The sequence below is a fragment of the Mus musculus genome, chromosome X (genome assembly GCF_000001635.26).
Source record: "Mus musculus strain C57BL/6J chromosome X, GRCm38.p6 C57BL/6J".
In the NCBI taxonomy this organism is placed as follows: Eukaryota; Metazoa; Chordata; class Mammalia; order Rodentia; family Muridae; genus Mus; species Mus musculus.
In genome coordinates, this window is record NC_000086.7 from 151,359,740 (window position 1) to 151,383,441 (window position 23,702).

Genomic DNA, 23,702 nt, shown 5'->3' on the forward strand with positions numbered 1-23,702 from the left:
TGTCATCAACATCTAACAATTAAGAAACATTGCCCAAAAAAGTTAGACATTCCAACTATTGTCAACATATTAGATCTTCTAGCACAGTGGTTCTCAACCTTCCTAATGATGTTACCCTTTAATACAGGTCCTCACAGTGTGGTGGCCCCAACCATAAAATTATTTCTTTCTACTTCATACTGGTAATTTTGCTACTGTTATGACTCATAATGCAAATATCTGATATGTGACCCTCAAAGGGGTTGTGACCCATAGGTTGAAGCAATATCCTTTTGGCCAGCCATAAGACATTCATTTATTTGCATCTCTATCACTCCATGGTGTCTTCTTGGTATAGTGATACAAAGGGCTTGGTACTCATCATTAATGAAATTGTCTATTGACTCTCAGTGATCACCTTCTGATACTTATAACTTTATAACTATGTATCTCTTCCCACCTCTGATGTTGGCTGGATCTAGTTACTTGTTTCTAATGAGCAGACTACAACAAAGCCATGAAATGTTTCCAAGCCATAATAAAATTTGATTATAAAATGCTACGACCCCCATCTTCTTCCCCTTCTTTCCTGCCTCCTCCCCTCATTGTTTGATTACTCTGATGAAGCAAGCTGCCATGTGAGCACATGTACCCTGTGGTGAGGCTCACATGATAACAAACATGGGGCAGCCTGCAACATCACCAAGTGAGGAACAGCAGCCTTCAACCCAACAGTCTGCAAGAAGCTGGATCCTGCCAACACTTTGGATATGGTCTTAGAAGTGGATAGTTCCCATTAAGCCTTGATGACTTGATTGTAGCTTGACAATGCAGATGCTATTGAAATAATAAATGTAATTTGAAGCCAATGAGTTTTGGGGTTAATTTGTCATATGGAAATGGATAATTCCATTATTAGTTTTTGTGTTTATACTTTTAAAATAATAGTGTTGATGACTTGAAATAGTATACTCATATCAATGTAAAGTTAAAAAAATTATGCAAGAAGAGTCACATACTTATGATATGTTGATATATCTCCATGGTATAGTATTTGTTAGCTTGTGCAAAGTCTTTAGTTCTTTCTTCAGAATTATAAAATTAAATAAGTAGAACTGGGCATGGTAGCTTACATCTGCACTCCCACCACTTTGGACACTGAAAAAGAGGATTGCTGTGAATATGAGGCCAACCTGGCGTGAGACTCTGTCTCAATAAGCCAAAAAGCACAAAACGTAAAGCTCAGTAAAGCACAAAGAGAAGATCATACACTTAAATAAGAAAACTGATGTTTTGTGTGTGAAACTGATCAATTTTCCCATGTATGCAAATTAAATGGGGCTGCTGAAAGACTACAATTTAAGAAACCATTTAAAAGTAAACCACTGTAGGAGGGACGGCCAGTGCTGCAAAGCACTTTGAAAACTGGCTTGGAATTCAAATATCTGTGTTTTAATACAGACAGGATTAAGTGATGCATCCCCAAAATGCAATGATTTATTCAGGGAAAATACCTAGGAGCCTCCAGTAAGCAGTGGTTTTGTTAAATAATTTCTGTTGAGTACAATAGAAATTATACCATAAACAAGTATCTGTGAAGATAGAAAACTACTGTTGTTTAGTATGTTAAAGATGGTGGTTAAACATTTATGGGACAAATAGTGCCCAGATGTTCAGTTATTTGTGAAGCTTTACAAAGCAACCACAGAAGATAATAAATACTACCCACAGAGATGTACACTTAGTTTCATTTTAGCAAGTGAATCCTGCAGTGTGGTCCGGACCTACAGTAGTGCACCATCTGGAATCTTGTTAGGCAAAATTTCAGATTCTGAGACTGAGGGCAGCTTCTGACCCAGCAGCTAGTGAAGACCGTCTACCCAATAACTTGTAAGGAACTGAATCCTACCAAGAATCTCAAGAGTGTAGCTGGAACCAGACTTACTAAGTCAGAAAAGAAAGGGGAGGGGCGATACATTTTGGCCATGTAACCAGCTGATGAAGATTCATGATACTGTTGTATTTAGATACAACCAATATGCTAAGAATTTTGATGTACCAGGTGAGCACTCTGGAGAGGCAGGCAATCTCTGTGAGTTTGAGGCCAGCCTGGTCAACAGTGAATTCCATGACAGCCAAAGCTACACAGAGAAAACCCTGTCTCGAAAAGAAAAAAGAAAAAGAACAATAAAGAATTTCAATGTAAACTCTGCTGTGGTGGCACGTGCTTGTAATCTCAGCATTGGTGGACGAAGGCAGGAGGATTGTTGGCATTTTGAGGGTAGCCTGTGCTGAGTCATTTAGGGCTCTATAGGAAAAGCCCGTGTCATGTGGATCAACAATATCAACTAACTACTACCCCCCAGAACTGTGTCTCTAGTTGCATATGTAGCAGAGGATGGCTTAGGCGGCCATCAATGGGAGAAGAGGCTCTTGCCAAGATCATATGCCCCAGTATAGGGGAATGCCAGGGCCAGGAAGTGGGAGTGGGTGGGTTGGGGAGCAGGGCGGGGGGGGGGGGAGGTTATAGGGAACTTTCAGGATAGCATTTGAAATGTAAATGAAGAAAATATCTAATAAAATAAAAAAGGAAAGGGGGAAGGAAAGAAAGCAAGAAAATTGAAGCCTTTCAGTTAAATCTAGAAGTACCTGAAAAAATACCTGAATTTTGTGTGTTGGAAAGACCTGTCAAGTGTGGTGGTGCATATCTTCAATCCTGGCACTAAGGAGACAGGAGCAGGCAGAAACAAACACCTGCTCCCATGGGACTGGAGTTAACTGATGGTTGTGAGCTATCTGCAGAGAGCTAGGACTCAAACCTAGGTCCTCTAGAAGAGCAGCCAGTGGTCTTAACTGTTGAGCCATTTCTAGCCGGCGAATCTCACGTTATAATATAAAAAACATTAAGACCTGAAGACCTTAGCAGTTAAGAGCATCAGGCTTCTCATTCTAAGGAGAATGTCTTTTGTTTTTTGTTTTTTTAATGTAACATTTGAAATTGTCTGAGGTTTTTGTTGTTGGGTTTTTTTGTCTGTTTTTGAGACAGTCTCACTATGTAGCTCTGTCTCTCCTAGAATTCACTCTGTAGACTAGGCTAGCTTCAAACTCCCAGAGATCCACCAGCTTGCCTCTGCCTCCCAATTGCTGGGATTAAAAGTGTGTGCCACTACATCAGCTTTTCTAGATTTTTGTTTTTCTTTTTCTTTTTTTTTCCTGAGGCAAAGTGTAACTGTAGACCAGGCTGGCCTTGAACTCATAGATCCACCTGCCTGTTTCCTGAATGCTCAGATTAAATACATGCACCACCAAGCCTGGCAATTGTCTGTTTTTTTTTAAACATTATCGCTTTGTGTGTGTGTGTGTGTGTGTGTGTGTGTGTGTGTGTGTGTGTGTGTGTGTGTGTGTATGAGTGTGCAGGTGCCTATGGAAGGCAAAAGAAGACATTGAACCCTTGCAGCTGGAGTTACAGGTATTTGTGAGCCACTGAAGTGGGTGCAGGGATTTGAACTCTGCTCCTCAAGACTGAGCAGCAAGCATGTTAGCAATCAAGCCATCTCTCCAGCTCCAGTTGTCTTTTATTTTTAACAAATTTTCACTTTTGATTTATGTGTATGTATGTTTTGTCTGCATGTATGTATGCTACATGTGTACCTTCTGTTGAAGTAGGCCAGAAGAGGTCATTGGATCCCTTGGAACTGAAGTTATGGAAAGCTATAAGCTACCATATGGGAACTGACAACCAAACCCAAGTCCTCTACAGTACCAACAGGTACCCTAAAACCACTGAGCAGTCTTCTTTATCCTCACTTGTCTGTTTTAAAACTCAAGTGTTTAACCCATGAACTCCAGTTTAACCTGTAAACCCAAGTATGTTTGTTGCTCTATGTATTATTAACACCCAGAAAACACAATTTACAAATGATATTTCTGGAAATTGACTTTTTTTTAACTCAATTTATTCATTCATGTTAGCTAGGTGTCTTCTGTAAGCATTTATAGCCCCTAGTTCAAGAACCCTTAGACCAGTGGTTCTCAGCCTTCCTAATGCTGTGATCCTTTAATACCATAAAATTGTTTTTGTTGTACTTCATAACTGTAATTTTGCTACTGTTATGAATCATTAGGTAAATATCTAATATCTAATATGCAGGACGTCCGATATATGTGTCCCCTATGAAAGGGTTGTTCGGTCCCCAAAGGGGTCTTGACCTACAGGTTGAGGACCAGTGCCTTAGAATATCTTATTTCAACTCCCCTTTCCCATTCTGTGTCTTAAGTCTTCCCTCTAAGATGGAAGGTTTTAATATTGGAGAAAGTGGTATACAACAAGGTCAGAAAATTGTATTTTCTTTGGTGTTACTTTAAATAATTTATTATACTGTTTTCATAGTCCTGTCTGAAGATACAAATGACTGTAATAATTATGCCACGGACAGGCTCACAGCCTAGTTATACTTTATTGCCTGATTTTTATTATATTGATAAAAAAAATGGATGTTTCCCAGTTACTTGGTATGAAAGAAAATAGTCTTAAAATAAGAATTCAAGTTCTGCCCTGTAACTAGCTATGTGATTTGGACCAAGTTAAAAAGTTTCAAGCTTCATTTGTCCCGGTTTAAGGGAGGGATGGGGGATTAATGACATAACCGTCCTTTCAACAGGATTAGAAGGATAAACAGATGACCCTTTCACTATATAGCCCAGGCTGACCTTGAGCTCGTTCCTTAGCCTCCTGAGTGCTGCACTTATGAGCACATGCTCCTGTGCCCAGCTTAAATATGTCTTCAATTGGGAAGTCCCGAGTCCCACTTAAATATCAGTCTCAACAATATCAGCTCTCTAAGAGCAGAGATTTTGGTTCGATGCTGTATCCACCAAATGCAGATCTATTCCAGATGCACTACCTGGTTGTTGACACAAGCTCTTGAAGTTTAAGTATAATAATAGAACACACATTTCACTAGATTATCAAAGTTTAGAGTAAGTAGTCACTTGAGAAAGTCTTTAGTGAAGTTAATGAGAGCATTAGGCTCATACCTGTTGGTTTCTTGGCCTTCCCATGGGTTATAGAAGAAATGTAGATACTTTTGAAGTTCCTTTTGGAAACATCATACAATATCTGTAGCCATCTGCCCCATAGCATTGTGTGCTACTTCTCTTACTCTTGAATAGATAAGGATCCTGGAGGAAAGGCAAAACAAAAACACCTTTAAAAGCATATACCTTCATTCCCAACACAAAACAGAATTTACTATCTTAGAATGCCTTCTCATTGACAGTGATAGCAGGTAAGGCCAGTATTTTGTCACTGCTTTGAAACATTTTCATGGTGTGTTCCTTGGTCATGGGCAGAACGACTTGTCTACCAAACCCACAAAACATACATTCAGTCTAAAGCACTCTTACTGACAACTGTGTTGCTATCACAGTTGGCATCTTATTTATGAATTGCCCAGCTCTCATCTTCCGGATCAACTATCATTGCTAACATCTAGGGAAGCATATGTGACATAATATTAGTGTGTTTTCATCTTTTTCTCTCCCCCACTCCTTCCTGTTCTTCCTTTCCTCCTCTTTCTTTTATTCATTTGTTAGTTTGTTCAGTCATGGAATCTCATTGTGTAGCCCTGGCACCTTGGAACTCACTGTGTAGACCAGTCTGGCCTTGAACTCAAAAAGATCTTCCTGTTTCAACTTTCTGGGTGCTGGGATTAAAGACAGGAACCACCATGCTGGGCCTCACCTCCTAAATGTAGCAGCTGAAATCTCAAGAGAGGGTCTGGATCATTCCAAGGGCAGGTTGCCATTGCCTAGTTTCTTTGCATGTTAGATTTAGCAGTAGAATTCTTTCCAGGTGAGGGATTGCAGAAGCTTGAAGCAGTATCTGCAATCTCAATGAGGGATTTTAGGACCAGATCAATATTCTGTTAGCATGAATCATTACATCTGCAAAAATTTTGAACATTATTATCATTTACAAGTATAAATGGAGATGTAGCTCTGCGCGCGCGCGCGCGCACACACACACACACACAAACACTCTCCAAATAGAACGTCTGTATTTCTGGCCTGTGGCTGCATGGGGAGTTTGTCCAAATCATGCAGCTCTGTCTTTTACTCACACAAAACAACAACAACAAACCCACATCCTGATTGACACACTTTGGTTAACAAGAACAGTAGCAAGAAGCAAAACTACAGAAACCAAAAAGCAAGGTTAGTACATTTAGGGACCTCCTGGATCCTAGAACTATAGACTAGGTCTGTGTTCCCATTTTGGCAGGTGATAGGGTCTTTGTGCTAGATTGTAAGATCAGAATGGTGCTTCTGAAATGGTGTAAGTTGTGCCAAGGTCTCAGGGCCTGTTACAGCTCTAGCTGATAATGTTCTGGTCTTCCATACAGTAAACTAATATTCATTTAATGATGACTGAATAGTGCTATTGCTCATTTTTATAAATTTCACAAAAGTTCCAAAACACACGAAGCACAGCTTCTCTCAGGCCCATGTTTTAAGAACTAAATGAATGAATGAAAAAGGAACTTCAAACCTTCAGGCCAACGTCATCTGGTAAATTCATGGTCAGTTCAACAGTACTTCTCCCTGCCCTGATGCTAGATTATTTGCAGCTGTATATCTGAACGTCTGATGGAAGAGCTGGAGAGGATCCATCAACTGTAAATGCCAGAGGATGCCTTAGGGGAATACCAATCATTTGTCTAGCCTCTTTAGTAGCTGTTGTATTTCTGATGGTTTTTAAGAGGGATTTAATCTTTGATTGAACTTGAAATTCTCACAGGTTTTCTCCATCCATTTCCAAGGCTGAGGGAGCCTCTCAGGTAGTAATGTTGCTGCTATGTGATCTCCATTGTTTTGGGGAGAAAGGGGGAAGGGGGGCAAGACCATGAGGCACACAGACATTGACAGAAGTGACAGGGCGATGCCTTATCGTCTATTGTTTCTAATGTATGCTATTATTTGTGTGTGTGTGTTTTGTGTGTGTGTGTGTGTGTGTACATACACATACTTGTGGGCATACATGCAATGGTACAAGTGTGGATGTCAGAGGACAGCTTTTTGGAGATGATCCTCTCCTTCCACCTCTTTGTGGGTTCCAGAGATGGATCTCAGGTTGCCAGGTTTGCATAGCAAGCACCTGTACCTGCTGATCCATGTTGCTGAACCTCATCCCCTGTTTGTTTGTTGATGTTGTTTTGGTATTTGTTTGTTTGCTACATTGTAAGTATTACCTTGGGGTTCCTGTTCAGGGGAGGAGAAGTTACTTTTCATTGACCCCCTTCCTGTATTGTTTGGCTTTCTCCTGTGTTCTCATTTGGCCTTACACTTTATCTATTTACTTACTTATTTCTGTTGTACTAGGGTGGGACGTAGGGTCCTTCACACGATAGGCAAATGCTGTACCATGCAGGTGCCTGCTCAGCCCTTTTCTTTCATCCTTCCTTTCTTCTTTCTTCCCTCATTTCCTTCTTGTCTTTCCCTCCCTCTCTCCTTCCCTCCCTCCTTCCCTCCCTCCCTTTCTCAGCCTCCCGAGTGCTGGGAGTACAGCTATGAGTTGCCAGGCCTGGTTCCCCAGCCTACCTCTTACTTTTGATTTATTATTTGTTTTTGTATTGAGACATGGTCTCACTGTGTATCCCTGGCTGACCTAGAACTCAGTATATAGCTCAAACTTGCCTTGAATTCACAGAGAGCCACCTGTCTATGCCAGCTGAGCACCAGGACTAAAGTGCACCACCATGCCCAGCTTTGTTTTGTTTTGTTTTGTTTTGTTTTGTTTTATTTTTGAGAATTCTTGCAAAGTTGTCCAGGCTGGCTTTGAACTTATACTGTAGCCTAAGGAGAACTTTTAACAACCTCAAGCTTTAGCCTCTACAATAGTTAGGATTATAGGCCCATACTAGCAAGTACAGTGTGTATGTGTGTGTGTGTGTGTGTGTGTGTGTGTGTGTGTGTAAAACATTGTCATTATGTCATTTCTATATATACATCTGTGTGTGTGTGTGTGTGTGTGTGTGTGTGTATATATATATGTATATATATATATATATATATATATATATATATATATACTTTCATCATCTCCACACTCCCTCTGTTTTCTCTGTCCCCCCTTTTCTGTCCACTGTCCCCTTTTCTATCCCCCAAATAATCCCTCTTCTACTTTTATGCCTTTGTGTTTTTCTTAATGTGGCCTATTTCATTTGATATGATTCTATTTTCACCCAATTTCTACAAATGACATGATTTTGTTCTTTATGGGTGGATCATTCTCCACTGCTTGTGTGTGTGTGTGTGTGTGTGTGTGTGTGCATCAATGGGTATTTCTTTACCCATTCTTTCATTGATGGTCATCTTGGCTAATTCCATAACTTGCCAGTTACCAACAATGCTAAGAAAAAAATGGCTCTGTCCATATTTCAGCTCTGGCAACTTTGATTACTTCTGATATAGCTGGGTCCTATAATAGTCCAATGTCTATACTGTTATCCAAAGTGCCTGGACCAATTTACATGCCTACTTACTCTGTATAAAGATTCCTTTTTTCTCATATCCTCACCAACATTTCTTGTTTATTTTCTTAATGATAATCATTCTAACTGGGGTGATATGGATTCTTCATATAGTTTTGATTTATATTTTCCAGATGGAAATAAGTGTTCAAGTAAGTAGAAAATTGGAACTTCAGTGCAGTATTGGTAAGATTGTCAAATAATATGACCACTATAGGAAACACTGTGGAGATTCCTCAGAAATTAAAAATGAAGCGGCTTTAACCTACTTCCTGGCATATATCTTAAAAATTAAAAGCAAGAGCTCAAATATTTTTATACCTATGACCAAAGCAGCATTATTAATGGTAGCAAAGAGATTGAAACTATCCAGAAGTCTCTCATCAATGGCTGAATAGTTAAATAAATGCAGTGTATGTTTGCAGCGGGGATGTTCTCCAAGTTAAAAAAGGAAAGAAATCCCATCACATGCTATAACATGGATAAGCTAAGAGGACATCATGCTAAGAGGAATAGGCTAGTCACTGTAAAATCCATTTATGTATGGTATGTAAAGTTGGCAAATGACTAGAACCAGAAAATAAAGCTGAAGGGAGAAAGGAGGAGTTGTTTGGCTCTGGAGTTTTAGCTTTCATGATAAAGTGTTGTGGATATCTTTTGTACAATAATGTGATTAACACATCTAAATGATATATTTGAAAATTGCTAAGATGGAAAAGTTTGTGCTTTTTTCACAAGTAAAATAAAATATAAAAATGCAGGGTTAGTAGATGAGACATGTTTGATTTAATATTGATAATTAAATTGCTAATGACCTGGGTTTGATTCCCAGCATGCCCATGTCAGCTCACAACCATCTATAACTCCAGACTCAGAGGATCCAACCTCTCTTCTGTTATCTGTGTTGAGTCCTTGCACATGGTACACAGACATGCATGTAGACAAAACACTCATACATATAAATAAAGGTTTTTTCCATAATGAGAAATTAGCCACCATCACACTACTCTGTCTTCTGGATGTAGCTCTGTGGTCTTTGCTGCCCTCAAATTTGTGATGTTATTGTCCCTATGTCCACATGCTAAATTACAGACTAGAGCCCTCCATACCTAGCTGGAAAAATATTCTCCCCTGTGGAAGGCAAGTACCATAAATTCTAGCCCAAGCCCTTGTCATAGTGTTGATTTTTGATGGTCTTATTATGCTGTCCATGTTAATCATTAACTTGCTCTATAGCCCAAGCAGGTCTTGAACTTGTGATCCTCCTGCCTCAGCTCCTATCTAAATGGTATTACAGATCTGTGCCACCAGGCCAGGTAAAAGAATTTCTTGAAGTGAGATTTAAGGAGCTTCTTAGCCTCCGTGAATACAGCTAAATTTGAAGCCAGGCTCTACTTTAAAAAGTAAAATATCATTCATAGATCATAAAATTCACCATTTTGAAGTGTGTGGTTGGCACACAGTTATGTAACTATTACTATTGTTTGATTCTAGATCACTTTTATAACCTCTAAAGGAAACCCAGCACCCATTTGCAGCCACTGTTAACCCTTTTCACCAGTTCCAGTCAATCTTTTTTTTTTTTCCAGCTCAATACATTTATCTATTCAGGGAATTTCATATACTATTTGGCTTTTGTGTCTGACTTGTTTCCCTTGCACAATGTTTTATTCCTTCTTGTGGGGGTTGTTGTTTTGATATTTGGAGACAGCATCTTAATACCTTGCCCAGGCTCACCTTAAGCTCATGACCCTGCTACATCTTCCTGACACTTGAATTGCAGATGTGTACTGCCACACTTGCCTTAGCATGTTTTAAAGATCCCTTTACATTGTAGCATCCACACTTTATTCCATTTTGTGGCTGAATGATAGTCCCTTGTATAGTTTTATACCACCATACCACATTTTTATTATTCATTCATTGTTGGACATTTAAGGTGTTCTTTGTTTATGACTATTTTGCATAATTCTGTTATGACTATTCATGTATCTTTCTGATACAGTCATAGATTTTCCAATCTTTTTTCATAATTTATTTTTATTCACTTTACATCCCATTCCCAGCCCCCTTCCTCCTCTCCTCCCAGTCCTGCTCTTACAACCCTGCCCCACCATTATTCCTTCATCTTCTCAGAGAAGGGAACCTGAGCATCTTTCAAGGCCCTATTTTAATTCTTTTGAGGTATGTCTTTCAATAAATTTGCTAGATCATGAGGTAATTGTCTAGTCATTTGAGGACCTCTTAGACTCTTTTTCATACTGGCTGCACCAGCTTACATTTCTTGTCTGTCTGTCTGTTGCTATTGTTTGTTTCTTCTGTTTAATTTTAATATCTTTTGAGATAAGGTATCACGTAGTCCAGGCTGGCTTCAAACTTTGTATGTAGCTGAGGATGTCCTTTAATTCCAGATTATCCTGCATCTTACCCCTAAATGCCTAGAATATAGGTGTTTATGGTTGACTTCTGTTTTGTCTTATTACATAGTCTAGGTTGGCCTTGAACTCATGATTCTCCTACTCTTGAGTACTAGTATTACAAGTATGTGCTACAATGCCCAGCTTGGGGATTCCAGTTTGTCTACTTTCTTGCCAACACTCATTTTTCAGATTACAGTTATCCTAGTAGGAGCTAACTCACTTCTCATTATGATTTTGATTGGCAGAAAGGTGTCTGTGGGTTACCAACCCCAGTTGGATCATCTGCAGTACGACCTTTACAGCTAAGGCTCAGGGAACACGATGGAAAAGGGGGCAGAAAGATGGTAAGATCCAGATGACCAGGATACCTGCTATTAGAGTATCTTTCTCAACATGACAGAGAAGTTGCACCTGTGAGACCTCAACAATGTGGTTTTGTAAACAGGACCCAAATAATGGCAACACCAATCAACATGTCAGTGTGGATGGGTAAAGTTTTCCAGGGCCCTGCCTTAGATGAAGAGAAGCAAGTAATTAGGTACTGAGAAAGGGAGACTCAGTCTTCTCCAGAGATGAGTTTATAGTTTTTCTAAACTCAAATAGCGTGCCCTAAACACATATACAGACGGTGATACTAAATATTCTTAAAAGGTGTGGGAGACAGAGGGAGAAGGAAAGAGGGAGGTGGGGGGCATAGTATATAGAGAATTTGGGACTGTCAACTATTTCATGTGCTCCATTGGAGATCTCAGAACACAGTCCAACAAACAAAGGTTACTGTAATAAGCTGAGTTCAGTGCACTGCCTTTAGAGGCAGGTGGATTTCTCTGTTTGAGGCCAACCTGGTCTACAAAGTAAGTTCCAGAACACCCAGGGCTCACAGAAAATCCCTGTCTTGGAAAAAAATAATACCAACCCAGCCACAAAACCTTTGGGCTACAATTTTTCCTGCCTGTAGAGTGTTCTAGGACAGGAGCCTAGCATAATTTTTGTCAGAGACTTCATCCAGCAACTGATGAGAACAGATGCAGAGTACCACAGCCAAACATTAGGAGGAGCTTGGGGAGTCCTGCACAGGAGGGGAAGGAAGGATCAGAGGGACTAGAGCGACCAGGGACACCACAAGAACAAGGGCCACATAGTCAACTTGACCCTGGGACTAAAGTGGGATCACAGATATCATGGGTCTTACTTAGGTCCTCTGCATAGGCATTATGGTTGTATAGTTTGGTGTTCTTGTGGGATTCCTGACAGTGAGAGCCGGGACTGTCTCTGACTATTTCTTCTGCTTGTGGGATCCTTTCCCTGCTACTGGGTTGCCTCCTTCAGCCTTGACATGAGAATATGTGCCTGGCCTTATTGCAGCTTGTTATGTTGTATTTAGTTGATGTCGCTGGGAGGCATGCTCTTGTCTGAGGGAAGGTGGATCTCAAGGAAAGCGAAGATGGGAGTAGAAGAAACTAGGGGGGAAGGGTGGAGGGAAAATTGCAGTTGGGATGTAATAAATGAGAGAATAATAAAAAATTCACATTGATAAAGGTGACTAAGTAAAATAGAAATTTCTCTTGAAGTATTTGTAGAAGTTTGGAAACATAATATAAAAGGAATAAGTTATGTGAATTTTATGACATAAAATTCTGCTTCATTGTAAAATAATAATTACTTTGAAATAAAAGGTTGCTATAATAATGTCTCATGATGTTGTTTAAAGTTTAGTATGTAAGAGATAGATAGGTTTGAAACAGGGCCTAAGGCATAGTACATAAATAATAATTAATATTGCTTTGCTACCTGAGATATACTCTGGGCATGCATCTGCTTTAGGAGTCAGATGTTGAGCTAATGGTGCTTGGTGGTAGGCCTTTCTAAGTATTCTATGCCACTTGTTTCTTATGCATAGACTTTAGAAACAAAGAAGTAAGATAGAACTTGGAGTGGGCTGGAGAAATAGCTCAATAGTGAACATTGTCTGCTCTTTCAAGAAACCCTGCTTTGAGTCCCATAACCCATATCGTGGCCAACAACCATCTGTTTGGAGCATCTACTGCCCTCTTTTGGCCTCCAACTGTTACAAACACAATTGGTGGACAGATAGACATGGCAAGCAACAGACTCGTACATAAAATAAGAATAAAAAATGATAGAATATGTGGTTTTTGAAAATTGGTGATGATGGGTTTTCAGTTTGATTCTGTGCCTATCTGATCTGTCTTAGTCTTGTAAAACCGAAGACGCTGTGTGTATGTGGGGGTGGGGATGAGTAAAGAAAAGTGCTTGCCACTAAACCTAATCATCGCTGATTTGAGTCTCTTAGACTCAGTGAGTGGAAAGAGAAGAATTCCTGCAAGTTGTCATAGAACCTCCACACACATGCTGAAGGATATCCTCCCCAAATAAATACAGTAATGAAAGTAAGTAATAGAAAATGTAGGAAAAATGAAGACAGGAGAATCACCAAGGAATTTGTCTAAGAAGAAGCAGGCCTATGGAAATATCTGGAACATTACAAAAGGCACTAAGGTATTTTAGGCAGAGAAACTAAGTGTCCAAGCTCAGGGGTGCAAGAGTCATCTTGGAAACAGGTTGGCATGGAGTCTTGGGGCATTATGATAAAGACTTGTGAGATTTTTTTTTATTCTGATATTTTCCTTTATTCTACTCCAGAATATGTAGTGAAAATGTCCCATACTTGGAAGTTTGAGTCTTGTTGTAATCCTGGTTCTGTTGCAAGTTAGGTAGGTAGTCCTGTCTCAGCATGCATCCTCTCTAGATCTTAGTTATCTATGAAGTAAAGAAATTAAGTGGATTAATTTAGTAGTTCTTAAGGTGGAAAGTATATTGAAAATACAAGTGTTTGGATAATAGGAATTGTTATATTACACCAGAGTTGAAGGGTATTAAGAAGTTGACTTGTTTGTTTGCTTTTTTCAAGACAGGGTTTCTCTGTGTAGTGCTGGCTATCTTGGAACTCACTTGTAGCCCAGGCTGGCCTGTCTCTGTCTCCCTTCTGAGTGCTGTCATTACAGGTGTGTGCCACTGCTGTTGCTGCTGATGCTGCTGCTGTCGCCACCGCTGCCGCCGCCACCACCACCACCACCACTGGGCTGAATATTTCTGGTTTTGTTTTTAACTCTCTTAAGTGATTGTCATTTATATTCCTAGAGTTCGAGGATCCACCAGATTAAAGATCATTAGTACTGCCATATCTGATTGTGCAGAAAATCCCAACTTTGATGCCTACTTGGACAACTAGTGAGACTCTGTCTCAAAAAATTTTAAAGGTCTGTCATTCACAAAGCTCTGCATTCAATCCATACTACTACATACACACAGAAAGTCTATAGTTATTCACCTGGTAAGATGATGTGAAACTACAGCCCTAGTTACTCAGGAAACAGAGACAGGAAGATCACTTGAGCCAATGACTTTGAGACCAGCCTTGGCAAGGTAGTAATAGACCTTTCCTCCCTGTCCTTACCCCCAATAATCACAAGTCCTTGGCTTTCTGGGGTTAAAATCACTTGGCTTATGGTATAATCATCTTCAACCAGGCTGAAAGTTGTGTCATAGAGCAAGAATGTTAGTGACAGTATAACCCAGGTTGCTGTTTTCTAGGTCTTTGGCCTCTGAGCATGACACCTCTATTTTCCAAGTCTGAATTTCTTCATCTATATGATTGAATTTATAATGCCTGTCTAAACAGGTTGTGATGATGCAAGAGGTTAGATCATATTTTGTGCTCACCTGGCACAAGATTGATGGATGAACTAGCAAATTGTATGGTAGCTATGCTGGAAGAACTATCATAAGAGGACAGCATAAAATAGGAAGAACTATCATAAGAAGACAGCATAAAATAGTTCTCTTACTCTGGCACATCTGGAGTTAATCGTGTCTGTAGGTATAAATATGTTATAATACTTTTTGCTAACTTCATTTCGCTTTCTGACTATTAGTGCTTTTGTCCTTATGTGACCTCATCTGTGATATGAGTGTCAACAGTGATTAAATTCTTTCTATATCCTACCAAAAGTTTAATATATTGAAGCTGCCATTAGACTGTAGAAAATTGTTACTTTAGAACGTAAATGAAAGTTAGATCATTTGAGCTAGGCATGATGATGCATGCCTTTATATGAGGACTCAGGAGCCAGAGGCAGGCAGATCTTCTATGAGGTTAAGGACAGCCTGATCTATATAGTGAGTTCTAGACTGCCAGGACTATATAGCAAGACCCTGTGTCAAAGCATCAGCATCGCCGGGCAGTGGTGGCGCACGCCTTTAATCCCAGCACTTGGGAGGAAGAGGCAGGCAGAATTCTGAGTTCGAGACCAGCTTGGTCTACAGAGTGATTTCCAGGACAGCCAGGGCTACACAGAGAAACCCTGTCTCAAAAAAAGGAGGAGGAGGAGGAGGAAGAGGAGGAGGAGGAAGAGGTGGAGGAGGAGGAGGAGGAGGAGGTGGAGGAGGAGGAGAAAAGTTGGAAAGTTGGGCTGGCAAGATGGCTCAGCAGGTAAGAGCACTGACTGCTCTTCTGAAGGTCCTGAGTTCAAATCCAAGCAACCACATGGTGGCTCACAACCACCGGTACTGAGATCTGACGCCCTATTCTGGTGCATCTAAAGTCATCTATGGTGTATTTATATATAATAATAAATCTTTGGATCGGAGAGAGCAAGGACTGAGTGAGTGGAGTTGACTGGAGTGAGCAGGGCCAACCAGAGCTAGCGGGGCTGGCCAGAGTATGTGGGACTGACCGGAGTGAGCAGGGTTGACCAGAGCGAGCAGAGATCCTAAAAATTCAATTCCCAACAAACACATGAAGGATCACAACCATCTGTATAGCTACAGTGTACTCACATACATAAATAAATAAATCTTAAAAAAAATCAGCATCAACTACAATAACAAGCATATAGGTCGATTGAGTTAAAAAAAAAAAAACTCACCAAGATCTATAGACTGCAGAACCAAAGTCTGGGCTTTGTTGTTGCTATGGATCTTTCAATGGATCTTTGTTCTTTGTGTAATGGTAGAGCTAGAAACGCCAAGATAAAGTATCTGTAGTCAAAGAACTTAGTTTGGTGGAGCCAATATACAAATGCCTTTGCTATGCTCCAAATTCACCAAATAGAACATGTATAGCAAGGGTACTTAATAGTCTATCTCTATCTCCATAAAAAAATAGTGCTGTTAGGAGGGTGCTTGTTGCAGCAGTGGTACATATTTTGGATTTAGTTCAGCTTAAGTTGTATCTTGTGTCACTCATAGGACTTTGAGGTTAGCCAACCTTTTACAACTTAGCTTCTCTCTTTTTAAAATGGGGTAAGGTTTTTGACCCTCGTCAATTAGAAACAACCTCTGTGGGTTCCCTCTGGGGAACCCTGTTAGAAACTTCCCTTTTGGAAGTATCCTCTCCTTCCTAAAAGATAGGGGTGGGGGGAGGAACACCAAACACTGTGATAGGGAGGTGGTGGTATGTTGGACCTGGGTTCAGTTTCTTTCACCTACTTTGAGCAGTTAACAACTGTTTGTAACTCCAGTTCCAGGGCATCCAGTGACTTCTGACTTCATGGGCACCTCCATGAACTGGTACATACACATTCAGCATACACGTAAAATAAACAAACAAACAAATAAATAAATAAATAAATAAATAAATGTTTTAAGAATTGATAGATGAACTAAGATTTCCATTTCCACCTCTGAGTACCTTCATTCATATATACCTTGCCATGATTGTTCTGGTAAGATTATAAAGGTAGAATATGCACCAATCATAGCTACGGAGAAATAAATGATTTTAAGTGTTTTTCTTATGAAAATCTGTTATGGTTTCAAATAAACACAAGTAATGTATAGTGTATTGATTTCATGACTTCAGGGTTGAACAGTTAGTAACCACATGTACAGGCATAAACACGTTCTAAGCTGATATATGGTTGGCTTATTTTGTTCTCTTTGGCCACAGATAATCTTAAGTTTTATCTTTATAAATTAGGTGCTAACCTTCCTGATTTCCAATTATATACAGATCAATTCCTGTGTCATGACAGATTCTCTTTTTTTCTCTCCTAGGTCTTTCAGAGCCTTGAAGACCACCATTTGGAAGTGGTGGCTTTTTTCAGAGAGAATGGCTTTCATGGTCTTCTTGCTCACGACTCTGAGTATGCGCTTTACAATATTCCATCTTACTACAGTTCCCATGCGCTGAAGCTGAGCTGGAATGGCAAGAACCTTACAACCAACCAGTTCCTGATGCAGGAAGTGGCCAAGCAGCTGGGTTTGAAGCGAATGAATTTTCCCATATTTGCTGCACTGCTTGGTAGGTAGTCAAAAGCAGATTCCGGTGGTTGATAAAGTTTCTTCTTGCATTGATAAGATAGGCAGACAGGAGGGATCTAGCCTGGCAATGCTGGGTTTGCCTTTTTAAAGTCCTCATGCTGGTTTGGGATGTAGCTCAGTGGGTAGTATGTATATTTATCATGCATGTGGCCCTGTGTTCAATTCTAGAACTGCATATGTGGGTGTGGTATAACATGCCTATAATTTAGCACTCAGGAGGTAGCAACACAAGGATCAGGAGGTTAAGACCACCCTTGGCCACATAGTCAAGGCCAGCCTGTTCTCACACCATAAAAAAGCAATAGGCACTTGATGCCCACTGAAAAGCTCAGTATGTTTTAAACATTGATTTGTGATGAGAATAGGAATATAAAAATATAAGTTAGGAACATGAAAACATCTTGTGAACTGTTGTGTGATATTCTAGAACATTATCTTAATTCATATAGCACTTCCCTTTTGTTAGATTCTGGAACCTAGACGCAGACTGTTATGTTTCACTGGTCCTACATAGCATTTCTTCTCCACTTGGGCTGCTAGTATTTCTTTCTAAAAATCTGGATTTAGACCAGGAAGATAATGTGGACTGTGTTTTTCTCTGTTTTGTTGTTGTTGTTGTTGTTGTTATTTATTAGGAAACTTTCTGAGCAACATTCTTCAAGATTGCATTTTCAGGAAAAACTGGAGACAGCACTTACTCTCACATGTTATTCCATCCACCCACCTACCTTTTTTTTCTTTTTTTTTCTGGTTTTTGAGCAGGGAATCATTGCATTGCTTCGGCTGGCTTAATTCATAAGATCCTCTTGTGTTAACCTTTCTAGTTCTGGGCTTGCAGGCACGCGTCATTACACCCAACTTGCAGGCTTTCTGTTAAAAATGTATTTCAAAGTAAATTATAGAATTGATGACATTTTGAATTGGTTTTCCAAGTGTTGACAGCAGGAACATAAATAGGCTAGCCTTGTGACCTCTGCCCTAAAAGTCCAAAGAACATCACTTTGGGTAATCTAATTGAAACAGCCCAAGTTTTAGAATTCAATTTTGTTCAAATCACTGAAGTTATGCTTCCCTGGATTTAGTTTTGTCATCTCAGGATTGGAAATGGTACTATCCCATGGTGTTATTAATGAGATGAAGAGATGTAAGATATGCAAAGTGCCTTGCACTTTTCAGTAATTTATTACTACAAAATAAAGGCAGTATAACTATGTAATAGTTATCAATTACTTAGGATAATGGGTAGTACCATGTGTTTGGGAGTCAGACAGTCCTGACTTTTTGTGCTAGTATAGACCTACCTTGGGCCAAGTCACTAAACTTGTTTGAATCTCAGTTTCTTTGTCTATAAAATAGGGAGAAAACTGTGAGGCTTGATCATTGTAAAGGAGATCATGTAACACACATGATACAGAGTAGGAAATCAGCACATAAAAAGTTACTATATGCAATAGCTGGATATAAAATTAACTCAAATAAATCAATGGCCTTTCTCTACACAAATGATAAATGGACTGAGAAAGAAATTAGGGAAACAACACCCTTCTCAATAGTCACAAATAATATAAAATACCTTGGCGTGATTCTAAGTAAGGAAGTGAAAGATCTGCATGATAAGAACTTCAAGTCTCTGAAGAGAGAAATTGAAAAAGATGTCAAAAGATAGAAAGATCTCCCATGCTCATGGATTGGCAGGATTAATATAGTAAAAATAGCTATCCTGCTAAAATCAATCTATAGATTCAATGCAATCCCCATCAAAATTCCAACTCAATTCTTCACTGAGATAGAAAGGGCAATTTATAAATTCATCTGGAAAATTAAAAAACCTAGGATAGCAAAAACTATTCTCAACAATAAAAGAACCTCTGGTAGAATCACCATGCCTGATATTAAGCTGTACTACAGAGCAATTGTGATAAAAAAAACTGCATGGTACTGGTACAGAGACAGACAGGTAGATCAATGGGATAGAAGTGAAGACCCAGAAATGAATCCACACACCTATGATCACTTGATCTTTGACAAGGGAGCTAAAACCATCCAGTAGAAAAAAAGACAGCATTTTCAACAAACGGTGCTGTCACAACTGGCGGTTGTCATGTAAAAGAATGCAAATTGATCCATTCTTATCTTCTTGTACAAAGCTCAAGTGTAAGTGGATCAAAGACCTCCACATAAGACCATAGACACTGAAATTAATAGAGGAGAAAGTGGGGAAAAGCCTCAAAGACATGGGCACAGGGAAAAAATTACTAAACAGAACAGCAATGGCTTTTGCTGTAAGATCAAGAATTAACAAATGGGACCACATAAAATTGCAAAGCTTCTTTAAATGAGTTATTAAAGACCTTCTTGATATCTTCTACCATCATCATAAGATATGTCTTTAAATCCGGGTCTAGGTTTTCAGGTGTGTTGGGGTGCCCTGGACTGGCTGAGGTGGGAGTACTGGGTTCTGATGATGGTGAGTGGTCTTGGTTTTTGTTAGTAAGATTAAGATACAATTTGCTAAATGCATGAAACTCAAGAAGAATGAAGACCAAAGTGTGGACACTTTGCCCCTTCTTAGAATTGGGAACAAAACACCCATGGAAGGAGTTACAGAGTCACAGTTTGGAGATGAGACAAAAGGATGGACCATCTAGAGACTGCTATATCCGGGGATCCATCCCATAATCAGCCTCCAAATGCTGACACCATTCCATACACTAGCAAGATTTTGCTGAAAGGACCCAGATATAGCTATCTCTTGTGAGACTATGCCAGGGCCTAGCAAACACAGAAGTGGATGCTCACAGTCAGCTATTGGATGGATCACAGGGCCCCCAATGGAGGAGCTAGAGAAAGTACCCAAGGAGCTAAAGGGATCTGCAACCCTATAGGTGGATCAACAATATGAACTACCCAATATCCCCCAGAGCTCATGTCTCTAACTGCATATGTATCAGAAGATGGCCTAGTTGGCCATCAGTGGAAAGAGGCCCATTGGTCGTGCAAACTTTATATGCCTCAGTACAGGGGAATGCCAGGGCCAAGAAGTGGGAGTGGGTGGGTAGGGGAGTGGGTGGGGGAGCGGGTGGGGGACTTTTGGGATAGCATTGGAAATGTAAATGAAATAAATACCTAATAAAAAAAACAAAATAAAAAAATTGCAAAGCTTCTGTAAGGCAAAAGACACTGTCAATAAGACAAAAAGGCCATCAACAGATTGGGAAAGGATTATTACCAATCCTAAATCTGATAGGGGACTAATATCCAATATATACAAAGAGCTCACGAAGCTGGACTCCAGAAATTCAAATAACCCCATTAAAAATGGGGTTCAGAGCTAAACAAATAATTCTCAACTGAGGAATACTGAATGGCTGAGAAGCACCTGAAAAAATGTTCAACATTCTTAATCATCAGGGAAATGCAAATCAAAACAACCCTGAGATTCTACCTCACACCAGTCAGAATGGCTAAGATCAAAAATTCATGTGACAGCAGATGCTGGCGAGGATGTGGAGAAAGAGGAACACTCCTCCATTGTTGGTGGGATTGCAAGCTTGTACAACCACTCTGGAAGTCAGTCTGGCGGTTCCTCAGAAAATTGGACATAGTACTACCGGAGGATTCCGCAATACCTCTCCTGGGCATATACCCAGAAGATGTTCCAACTGGTAATAAGAACACATGCTCCACTATGTTCATAGCAGCCTTATTTATAATAGCCAGAAGCTTCAAAGAACCCAGATGTCCCTCAACAGAAGAATGGATACAGAAAATGTGGTACATTTACACAATGGAGTACTACTCCGCTATTAAAAAGAATGAATTTATGAAATTCTTGGGCAAATGGATGGATCTGGAGGATATTATACTGAGTGAGGTAACCCAATCACAAAACAAGTCATTAGATATGCACTCACTGATAAGTGGATATTAACCCAGAAACTTAGAACACCCAAGATACAATTTGCAAAACACAAGAAAAATCAGGAAAAGGGGAGACCAATGAGTGGATACTTCATTCCTCCTTAGAATAGGGAACAAAATACCCATGGAAGGAGTTACAGAGACAAAGTTTGGAACTAAGATGAAAGGATGGACTATCCAGGGAATACCCCACCCGGGGATCCATCCCATAATCAGCCACCAAACCCAGATACTATTGCATATGCCAGCAAGATTTTGCTGAAGGGACCCTGTTATAGCTGTCTCTTGTGAGGCTATGCCAGTGCCTGGCAAACACAGAAGTGGATGATCACAGTCATCTATAAGATGGAACACAGGGCCCCCAATGGAGAAGCTAGAGACAGCACCCAAGGAACTGAAGGGTTCTGCAACCCTATAGGTGGAACAACAATATGAACTACCCAGTACCCCCAGAGCTCCTATCTCTAGCTGTATATGTAGCAGAAGATGGCCTAGTTGGCCATCATTGGGAAGAGAGGCCCCTTGGTATTGCAAACTTTATATGCCCCAGTACAGGGGAATGCCAGGGCCAAGAAATGGGAGTGGGTGGTTAGGGGAGCAGGGTGGGGGAGGGTATAGGGAACTTTCAGGATAACATTTGAAATGTATATAAAGAAAATATCTAATAAAAAGTTACTATAATTAATTATTACATTAAGAATATAGGCCTACTGGGTATTATTGTTCATGCCTTTTATCCCAGCACTTGAGAATCAGAGGCAGGTGGATCTCTATGCATTTGTGTCCAGAGTGGGCTACAGAGTGAGTTTCAGGCTAGCTAGAGGCTACTTAGTGAGATCCGGTCTCAAAAAGAAAATAAAAAGAAGACAGGCCCATGTTTTGTTCAGCTACTTCCTCTCCCAGAAGGATCTCCTTTATGACCTAAAAGATCTATGCTCACATTTGTGTAGTAAATAAATGAAATGTATTTTATAGGTAACCACATTCTACCGGATGAAGACTTGGCTGCATTTCACTGGAGCCTTTTGGGACCAGAACATCCTCTTGCATCACTTAAGGTAATGTGCCTGATTTTGTCCCTGTACAATTAGTAGACATCAAGTTTTGATTGAACTTTGATGGAATAGAATAGAAGACTTCTTTGTTTGTTTCCAAGGTCACATTTTAATTACATCACTTAGCCCTTCCCTTTCGTCCCTCTGAACGCTGCTATAAACCCTTCTCACTCTCCTTCAAGCTTATGGTCCCCCCTTTAAAAGTCAGTTGTTATTGCATGTATACATATATTTGTATGTATATGTATTTTCCTATATATAACTTGATGTGTATATGTGTTTCCAGGGCTGACAATTTGGCACTGAACAACCAATTGGTATACTCTTCCCTGGAGAGGGTCACGTCTCTCATTCTCAGCTTTCAGAAGTACTTGCCTGTAGTTCTTTGTGTAGGATTGAGGCCTCATAGGATTTTCTCCATGCAGTTTGGCATGCTCATTGTTGTCCTTTTCCATTAGATTTTAAATATTTCTTTTTTTTCAATTTTTTTAGATATTTTCTTCATTTACTTTTCAAATGCTATCCCAAAAGTCCCCTATACCCTCCCTCCGCCCTGCTCCCCTACCCACCCACTCCCATTTCTTGGCCCTGGCATTCCCCTGTACTGGGGCATATAAAGTTTGCAAGACTTAGGGGGCCTCTCTTCCCAATGATGGCCAACTAGGCCATCTTCTGCTCCATATGCAGCTAGAAACTCGAGCTCTGGGGGTACTGGTTAGTTCATATTGTTGTTCCACCTATAGGGTTGCAGACCCCTTCAACTCCTTGGGTACTTTCTCTACCTCCTCCATTGGGGGCCCTGTGTTCCATCCAATAGATGAGTGTGAGCATCCACTTGAGTATTTGTCAGGCACTGGGCTAGACTCACACAAGACAGCTATATCAGGGTCCTTTCAGCAAAATCTTCCTGGCATATGCTATAGTGTTTGGTTTTGGTGGCTGATTATGGGATGGATCCCTGAGTGGGGTCTTCTCTGGAAAGTCCATCATTTCTTCTTAGCTCCAAACTTTGTCTCTGTAACTCCTTCCATGGGTATTTTGTTCCCCATTCTAAGGAGGAATGAAGTATCCACTCATTGGTCTTCCCTCTTCCTGATTTTCTTGTGTTTTGTAAATTGTATCTTGGGTATTCTAAGTTTCTGGGCTAATATCCACTTATCAGTGAGTGCATATCGAGTGACTTGTTTTGTGATTGGGTTACCTCACTCAGTATGATATCCTCCAGATACATCCATTTGCCCAAGAATTTCATAAATTCATTGTTTTTAATAGCTGAGTAGTACTCCATTGTATAATTGTACCACATTTTCTGTATCCATTCCTCTGTTGAGGGACATCTGGGTTCTTTGCAGCTTCTGGCTATTATAAATAAGGCTGCTATGAACATAGTGGAGCATGTGTCCTTCTTACCAGTTGGAACATCTTCTGGATATATGCCCAGGAGAGATATT

General features: G+C 40.0%; 1 protein-coding gene and 1 pseudogene across 4 annotated transcripts in view; one reads left to right on the forward strand and one right to left on the reverse strand.

The window, feature by feature from the left end:
• The window catches only part of Fam120c (family with sequence similarity 120, member C), a 131,621-nt gene that overhangs the window by 17,221 nt on the left and 90,698 nt on the right, over window positions 1-23,702 (forward strand). For all 4 annotated transcript variants that reach the window (XR_003953004.1, XM_011247802.3, XM_030251275.1 and 1 more), the window contains exons 2-3: window positions 17,009-17,255; window positions 22,172-22,254. Coding sequence is in view for 2 of the 4 variants with exons in the window: in XM_011247802.3 (XP_011246104.1) it covers window positions 17,009-17,255; window positions 22,172-22,254 (330 nt within the window). In the remaining 2 variants the exon portion in view is untranslated. The remainder of the gene's footprint in view (window positions 1-17,008; window positions 17,256-22,171; window positions 22,255-23,702) is intronic.
• Gm17845 (predicted gene, 17845) lies at window positions 4,889-6,795 on the reverse strand (annotated as a pseudogene).